The sequence below is a fragment of the Helobdella robusta genome, assembly GCF_000326865.2.
Source record: "Helobdella robusta unplaced genomic scaffold HELROscaffold_2, whole genome shotgun sequence".
In the NCBI taxonomy this organism is placed as follows: domain Eukaryota; kingdom Metazoa; phylum Annelida; class Clitellata; order Rhynchobdellida; family Glossiphoniidae; genus Helobdella; species Helobdella robusta.
The window spans coordinates 9,026,930-9,036,671 of record NW_008704083.1 but is presented as its reverse complement, the minus strand read 5'-3'; the positions used below and the strand labels follow the sequence as shown (position 1 = coordinate 9,036,671).

Sequence of the window (9,742 nt, the reverse complement as noted above, 5' to 3'; positions counted from 1 at the left end):
ATTGAAAATGGCCGTGTAAATATTTAACGAAATATGTCACCAATAACATCAACTATGACAATTCAAACCAAATATTCTTTAAAACTGAAACATCAACACTGATGACATCATTTAAGACAGCATCAACTATAATGTTTGAAAAATTCAACAACAAATGCATGAAAAAACATTTCCAAATACGCAACAACTATATCGTCAACAGTATTACCAACTACACCAACAACATCAACAACATCAACAACACTAACAGTGCGAACAAAAACATAAAAAATCATTAACCTATAATATAATATGCATAAAACAAAAAAGCGTACAATAACATCAACGACAACAACATTAAAAACAACACCAGCCACAACAACATCAAACACAGCCACACCAGCCACAACAACCACATAAGCCACACCTGCCACAACGACAGCAGCCGCACCAGCCACAACAACATCAACAGCATCCGACGCCATGAACGAGAATTTATTGCATAGCTGCATAGACATACATAGCATAGACAAGCCAGCGACAATAACTTCTGCGACTTTATGAATTGTATTTTCTTTGCTCCATGACGTCACAACACGCCTAGTAAATTGAAAATTGAGTGAGTGAGTGAATTAACAATAGAGCGAATGGATGGATAGATAAATATTAAATAAACGAATGAAAGAATAAAAGGCTAAACAAAATATTGGATGAATGTGGAGAATATAAACGAATGAATAAAAGATCGAATGAATGTATATGTATGAGTAAAGGAACAAACGAATGAACGAACGAATGAATGAATGAATGAATGAATGAACGAATGAGTGGATGAATGGATGGATGTATGGATAGACGTGTTGCTGATCCATGAGAACGATTATAAACGTTTGGTATTGTGTGCTGTTTTTATCTTTTGTTCATTCATTTAAAAAAAATCAATTTCTCGTCTGTCTCTCTCTTTTTCATCATTCATTAATTTATCAGATATTTATTTGTGTATTTGTCTAATCATTTTTTTACTAATTCATTCATTCATTCATATGTTCGTTGGTTGGTTGGTTCATTCATTCATTCGTTCGTTTATTCATCCACTTGCCAATTTGTCCATCTGTCCATCCATCCACCCGTCAGACAAAGCGTCAAACTCATTTGTCTATAACGTCACGAACTGTCTGTGCATCACGTGATGCTAATTAATATTCATGAATAATTAATGTGTTGTTTGTTTGTACAGTACAGTAGTGAATAATTAATCAGTTGTTAGTCTGTTTGCCAATGAATAAATTTAAGTAGTTTGTATATTCGTGAATAATTAATTAGCTGGTTGTATGTTCATGAATATTAATGAGTTGGATGTATTTTAATTGATAAATAAATAGTTAATTGTATGCATTGGAAGCTTGTATGTGTTTATTCTGAATGAATAGACGTAAATATATACTAGGCCATGATAGTGGGGATGTGAATTTTCTTCAGTTTGTTTCAATTAATCAACTAAACGACAGGTTCCACGAGAATTTCTTGTCTTCACAACACAAATACCCAACCAAATAAATGTCAAACTGTTAAAAATACTCATACACCACATTATACGAATAGATATACCTTCGGGTATTCATACCCATGCATATGCGTGTGTATCAATGTGCATTAACAAAAATAAAAGTAACCCTCTCCAATTTATCATTATCTCACCTTTGAACCAACCAATCATATATCAGGAAGCAATCACGTACTTTGCCACTTGTATTTATTTGGATCGCGGTTGAATTTGTTTGTTTTGGGGGGAGTGGGGTGTTTTTAGCATGTTTGTTTGCTTGTTTGTATGTAGGTATGTTTGTTTGTGTGTTTAAGTGTTTGTTTGTCTGTATGTGTTTATTTTAGTATGTATGCATACGTATGAATGCGTGTATATATGTAAGTTTGTATCTGCGTTTATGATTATCTTTACGAAAAATTTATTTTCTAATAAGTTTTTTTTAATGATTTAGTACTCATTGGAATCTACATGTGAGCATATGCACGTGCGATTATGTATGTGTTTGTGCGTGTGTGTGCATGTATAGTGTATGGTGTATGTGTGGTGTGTGTATAGGTGTGTGTATGTGTGGTGTGTGTATGTGTGGTGTGTGTGAGTTACGTATGTGTGTACCAATTTAATCCGCAGAAGTATCATAATTAACATCATCATCGTCGTCATCACCGTCTGGCTGGTAACTTTTTAAATCGTTGAGATTTTCAAACAGTTATCAAATGTATAATCCATCTTTCCACCATGATTATTCCTACCATCCTTATCATCATCATCGTCATCGTAATTATCATCTTTATCATCTTCCGAAAGAATACCATCCTTCAGGATCGTGATAGTCATCATCATCGACAGCGCCAACACCAGTATTATCATTATCATCATCGTCAACATAATCATAATCACGTCACTCTTATCATCATCATCACCATCGTCTTCATCATCATCATCACCACCATCGTCGTCCTTATCATCATCACCATCGTCATCTTCGTCGTCGTCGTCATCATCGTCGTCGTAATCTTCATCATCGCCAGAGAAATCAATTGATGATAGTTATGAATGTTTGATAGTTGTATTACCAGCTAACACGCCAACTCTTATATATGTATGTTTACGTTGTATATTCACCAGTTTTCCATGAAAATCAATACCATCACACTAATATTTGTTTGTATTTTGTTCTTTTCTGTGTGTTTATGGTATATACATCATACGCGCCTCTGTATATATCATATATTATACTTATAATTATACATTTATATATTTGCGTGTGTTTTTTTATTTGCGTGCATTTGTTTGTTTGTGTGCGTGTGTGTCTGTGTGTACATGTGCATGCATACATGTATGAAACATTAAATCTTTACTGATATACAAACATACACAACATATATACATAGAAAAATATATACAAAACAAACACACACGTACATACACATATACATATATACATATATATGCACACACACGCACGCACATACACACACACAGTTAGTCACACACACACACACATAGTCACAATTAGCAATCTCCTTTTGTTCTAATTCATTGTACTTTCGTCATTGTAGATTATATTTTTATTATTATTTCCATTTTTAATTATATAATTATTATTGGTTTTTATTATTATTAATAATGTGATCAGAATTTTTGCCAATCGATTTTATTGATACGTTTAGTGTAATTTATTGAAGTTAGTATTCTTTAATAGTAGTAATTATTTGTATTTTCATTGTTAATACAACTTAAAGTAATTTTTTGAAAGTAGTTGTATCGGTATTTCTTCTGACAGAATTTGCTATAGTAAATGAAAATTATAGATAATATATCTTCCTAAATAGCAACAAAAAATATTATTATCATCATAATTGTAGTTATAATTATAGTTATAATAATAATAATAAAAACAACAACAGCAACAAAACACAAACTGCAATAGAAACAGCAACATACATAATTGCATTCATACAACGATTTGTTTGTCTTCATTTGATTAGTTCCGGTTCTTTGTATACTTTGTATATATTGTATGTTTGTTTGTGTGTTTTATATGGTATATGCAATATACATACATACATACACTTACTTACATACACATATACATACGTACATGCATACATACACACATACATACATACACACATACATACATACACACATACATAGAAAAGGAGATATCATTGTTTACGTTGTTGTTATTAATGTTTTTAATGTATTTTATGTGTTAGTGGCATTTTTTTAGTAGTACATTTTTTGTATAAAGGTACTCTTGCATTTATTTGGAATTTTTATGTAATAAATATTGCCTGGCCGGTATGAAACCTGATTTTTTAGTGTCTTTCCATGATCTTTTTACGATTTGCCATATATTTATTTTAGTTACGTATTAATGACGTCATTAATGTTTGTATTTTTTTTTGTATCATGGCATATTTGTAATCAACTTGTTTACGTTTTATTAGTCATAATAACAACAACAATAATAATAATATAATAATATTAATAATTTATTATTCTAGTGAAATGATTTAATTAGTTGGTTAATTAAATACATTATATAAAAATTATCTTCTTTTCTTATCCAGTTTAGTTATTTGCTAAAAAAATATGTTGTTGCAGCAGCAGCAGCAGCAACAACAACAAAACAACAACAACAATAATATTAACAACAACTCAAACTTATTTACAGCACCGTCTACAAACAAGCGTCACCAAAAATAAAAATAAAACTGTATCAAATCGCTGGCAAAATAACGCCACTGAGAAAAATCAAACTTCTGTATGAAAAGAAAGAACCTCAAAAAAGTTACAACAACTAAATAGCCATCAAAAACAATAAATAGCTAACAACAACATGAACAACAACAACAACAACAACAGTAATTTAAACATTCAAGTCGGCGCTAAAAAAATAGACAACGATATAAACAAAACATCAACAGAAGCATAAACAAAAACAACACACACACACACATTAACAACAACGACGCACACACACACACACACACGCACGTACACAAACAAACAAGCACACACGCAGAAATTCCGCCTACACACACACGAAACATATACACACGAAACACATACACACGAAACACATACACACGAAACACACACACACACGCATACACACACATACAAACAAACACGCAGACACACACGCAAACACACACAGACATACACACACAGACATACACACACAGACACACAGAGAACAAACCACCCTCCTTTAATGCTTTGTTTACGACCGACAAGCGGCATCAACAGAAAACTGCGCGACTATTACTATTACTTTCAACAACAACATCAACATCAACAACGTCAACATCAACAACATCAACAAAATTAACAATAAAACATTGACAACATCAACAACAACCTCAAAAGAATTATCTACAACCTAATCAACAAAAATACATACAGCGACATGGAATTCACCTCTACACGCTACTAAAAAACCAGTCATCATCACCAAATAAAACAACAACAACAAAAACAGCAGTAACAACAACAACAATAATAATAACAATAACAACAGCAACATCAACAACAACATTAACAACAGTAACAACAACCACAACAACAAACTAGCAACAACACCCTTGACCCAACGGCCATCATTGGCACCCTGTGACTGAAGCCTCTCACGCCATTGGACGATACGTTATGACGTCACCATTAATTTTGGCGCTCTTTTTTATCTTCCTGTCTGCGCAGAGTTTAGAACTAGTCGGGACTGAAAGTATGTCAGGTTAGATTTAATACAGATATGAAATTTTAGTTTTAGGGCATAAATATAAAACGTCTCAGTTCGTTAATGCGGACGTGCATTTACAATAATGCATTATAAAAATGATTCGTCGACTAAATGATTATTATTGCTAAAAAAAAGATAAAAATAGAACAACAATAACAACAAATCAGCAACTGCAGAAGCATCAAAACAAACATTGAAAACAAACAACAGCAACAAACTTTTAATTCTGCACTCAAATCTTTTTCAACTCCATTCACCATCATCATCACCATCACCACCACCACCACCATCATCATTATCATCAGGAGCATCATCGACAGAATCTACAGCAGTAGCCTCAGCATCGTCTTCGACGGCCATCAAAGAATACTGCGAGAACGAGTTCTTCGTAGCGAACTGTGGCAACCAATCAGCGATCATCATCACCCACGCCCTCTACGGCAGAATGAGCATTGGAAAGTGTCTGAAAAACTACCAGACAGGATGCGCAAAAGACGTAAAAACGCAATTGGAGCGATTGTGTGGCGGTCGATCGAGCTGCCGTGTGGCCGTCAGTGGCTTCATCGAAAATGCCACTTCTGTGCCATGCCCTGTTGATCTGAGGAGTTACCTGGAAGCTGCCTACGTCTGTGTCGATGGTTCGTTGTGGTGGTGGTGGTGGTTGTCTGTGGTGGTTTATGTCAATGAGTAAAACTGAAGGAGACGATGACGAGTGATGATGTTCTTTGATGAGGATGTGAGCCGTTGAAACACTTTTGTCGATAAGATGGTGAATTTGGAAGTTTAGTTTAAAGGCCGACCTGACTGTTGCTGAGTTGAAACTATCTAAAAAGCAATACGTTCTAACAAAGTATCTATTTTATCAATCAAATATGTTGAGATTAAAGGCAATATTAACAATAATCTTTACAACAACATCAACATTAACCATGCTATATTCATCGTGTCATCATTATTAACTTGTTTTCATTGACATCATTATGCTGATCGTCTTAAACCATTACTATCATCATCACCATCATCATCATCACCATCATCATCACCGTCATCATCACCGTCATCACCATTAGTGCTACCCGATCATAAAGAATGCCTGGTTGACTTGACGAAAACTCCAAAGTCATTATCAGCACCATCGTCATCATCATCGTCATCACCTTCTACTTTATCACCACTAACGCCCATTTTAAACATCACTCCTCACAAACGTCATCATCATCAAAATCACCTCGATCACCATCATCACCAGCATCATGATCTTCACCACGACTCATTGTCTCCATCACATCTTCCTCTTCCTCATCACCATTCACTCATTTCCGGCTACCTATCCAACCAAATAAAAACAAATTGTGGGTTAGCAGACAGACCCTGGCGACTCAGAATAAACAAAGGTCAAAAGTTAAACATCACCATCATCGACTTTGCTCCACTTCCACCGCTACCACCATCATCATCGTCGTCGTCGTCATCATCTGAAGCTCAGTGCACTGTGTACGTGACGATAAAAGAAAAAGAGCCAGACGGGCAGTTCAGACATGGCTGCAGAGTGAGACAGCGGGAGAATAACATGCTCATCTCGTCTGCTCAGCTTCTTGAAGTCAGGTTGATGACCAGGAAGATTGATTTGCTTGATCGAGGTGAGAAAGGTTGGCTGGCTGGTTAGCTGGCTGGTCGGTTGGATGTTTGGCTGGTCGGTTGGTCGGTTGAATGGTTGTCTGGTATGCTGACTGGTTGATGTAATGATGATTGAATGACACCACTGAATATATTGAAATAATTGTCTAAGGCCTAAAATACCAAAATAAGTGTTGAATAAAAATAGTGTTGAATGTGACAATTTAGTTGATACGCAATTTTTACTGTAGTACTAATTCAACAACTTTTTGTTTGTACGCCTTCATAATGTTAAATTATAATACTAATATTATTAATAGTGTAATGATGAAATGTCGTTTTGAACTTATGTAACGAGTATTTAATAATTATTTGAGGTGGCATCAGCAGTAGCAGCTTGGACAGCCACAAGTTCATCGTGAAGTATGAAGGTAGGCAGCATGTTGCATCACCTTTTCTTCAGCCTGACATTGTTGTGATTATTTATTTTAGATTTCACGTTGATTTGTTTGATATATTTAAATAACGACTATTAAAGGTTAAATATATTTCGAAATCAACGAGAAAAAGCATTAGAGACTTTAATGCATTAAACTCTCTAATCAAAATCCGCAATTTTTATTGAATCTCAATCAACACATCCTCATCCCAACACCCCAACAACCTAACATCTCATTCCTTCCATACACTTCCCACTCCAGTTGTTGGCTGCAAAGATCCCGAACTTCCGAGTGATGGATGGATGAAGAGGGATGATTATCAGGCCGTAGTGGGATGTTCCGCGAGTCCCAAGGAACAAATAAGAATAACGTGTAACGGAACGCATTGGTCCCATGACACCAAGACACTGTGTAATGTTTTGCTTTATGTTTGTTTGCTTGTTTGTTTGCATGGTTAAATGGTGGTACGTTTGTTTGTTTGTTTGATTAGGTGGCTGTATGTTTGTTTGTTGGTATGTTTGTGTATTTGTATGTATGCTTGTTTGGTTAGATTGTTGTATGTTTGTTTGTTGGTATGTTTGTTTATTTGTATGTATGTTTGTTTGGTTAGATTGTTGTATGTTTGTTTGTTGGTATGTTTGTATATTTGTATGTTTGAATGTTTGTTTGAACGTTTGTTTGTTCCTGTGTCAGTTTTTTTCTGTGGTATGTCTGTTGTATGTTTTTGTTGGTTTGCGTGACTTTTTGTATGGCTCTTGTTCTAAAGTCACAATTGATTTTTTGTAATTGTTTTTGTTGAAAATTTGCAGATGAGTGCAAAATTATTCTCATGCTGTAAAAAAACTTTAAAAATTTAATAACAATCAATGATTAATTATTAATTTTTACAAAACTATCAACAAACAAAACACGAATGTTCTAATTAATGACGCAAACATTTCAAATTAAGATGCAAACGTGCAAGCAACAATAACACAAACATACAAATCAATAATACAAACAGGCAAAATAAAAATACAAACAAACAGTTGATAGCATAGCACAAAAAAACATGCAAACAAACAAACAGACAAACAAACATACAAACAAACAAATATACAAACAAACAAACAAAAACGTGAACAGGCGTCAACAAATTCCTCGGCGAGCATTTCTTTTCAACGTCATCTGATATTTTTAAAGGTGATTTCTGCTTCAGTTTGCTTGCTTGGACGGTATTTTCTCTTCTGTTGGTTGCCGTTACTACGATTTTGAATCTGTTTTTATTACTTTTTCGCAGTTTTGTTATTCTTGTTTTGATTTTATTTCACGTTTCGTTGGAGGTACACATCAGTTCTGTCAACACAGGCACAAAAAACACAAACGCAGAGAAACAGAAGCCAAAACAAAACAAATTTTTGAACATAAACCAAAAAATTTTCCTGCGACAAAACTATTTTCCCGGAATATCATTTATTTTTTTACATTTTTTTATTTTTGCTTTTTCATCATATATAGTTTTTTTTTGTTTTTTTTATTGTTTTTTGTTTTTTCATAAATCCGTGTCAACTGCAGTCCGAGGAGTGTTATATCATCTCCTTTAATCAATATCAACTGAGTGGCCATCATCGTCTTCATCGTCATCATCATCATCAGTAATGTAAACATCATCATCATCGTCTTCATCGTCATCATCATCATCAGTAATGTAAACATCATCATCATCGTCATCATCGTCATCATCATCGTCATCATAGTCATCATAATCGTAGTCATCATCCATCATCACTATCATCATCATCATCATCGATACCATCACAACCAGCCATCGTCATCATCATCGTCATCACATTCTTTCCTTCTAGTTTTATAATGAGCTTAAAAGCCATGACAACGCACTTGAGTAGGAATTTTTGTTATTTCATTCTATTACTCCTTCATTTTGTTATTTATTCATTTATTATTATTACTATTTTATTATTGTTAGTATTATATATATATATATAAATATAAATATATATTTATATATATTTTTTTTTTCTTAATGATTAAGTTTCTTTTTCATCGAAAAGTCAACTTCAAGTACACATTCCAGGAAAATTTTTTGAAAGTTTATAAAATTATTATCATTATCATTATTATTTTGTAATAATAATAATAATAATAATAATAATATCGGTAGTGCAATTATTTATTTTTATTACTTATAACAATTTTTTGTTATTCTGAGTTTATTTTTTTTTTATTCAATTGCGAATTTTTTGAGAAGGAAATTTAGTGTAACGAAAAACGGAGATTGAAGTGACAGCGGCAGGTTGGAAGGCTTGGAGGAATTGAAAGGGAGAAAGAGATGCCTGCCACTGTCACATTTCTCATCCTTCCTTCTAATTATGACACATATTCTTTATTAAACAACTTCAACTCCAGTCCATTATA

The 9,742-nt window shown here is 33.7% G+C and overlaps 2 protein-coding genes across 2 annotated transcripts in view; one reads left to right on the top strand and one right to left on the bottom strand.

The window, feature by feature from the left end:
- The window catches only part of HELRODRAFT_160834 (hypothetical protein), a gene marked incomplete at both ends in the record, with an annotated part of 5,838 nt that extends 4,676 nt beyond the window's left edge, over positions 1-1,162 (bottom strand). The window contains 2 exons of the mRNA XM_009017764.1: positions 393-579; positions 1,152-1,162. Coding sequence (XP_009016012.1) covers positions 393-579; positions 1,152-1,162 — 198 coding nt within the window. The remainder of the gene's footprint in view (positions 1-392; positions 580-1,151) is intronic.
- A 3,205-nt stretch (positions 1,163-4,367) lies between these two features.
- HELRODRAFT_160833 (hypothetical protein) lies at positions 4,368-8,300 on the top strand (the record flags this gene model as incomplete). Its single annotated transcript, XM_009017763.1, has 7 exons — positions 4,368-4,409; positions 5,231-5,264; positions 5,576-5,908; positions 6,752-6,875; positions 7,275-7,318; positions 7,589-7,743; positions 8,277-8,300. 7 exons carry the CDS (start codon positions 4,368-4,370, stop codon positions 8,298-8,300), a joined length of 756 nt encoding a protein of 251 aa, XP_009016011.1.
- Between the last annotated feature and the right edge of the window lie 1,442 nt (positions 8,301-9,742).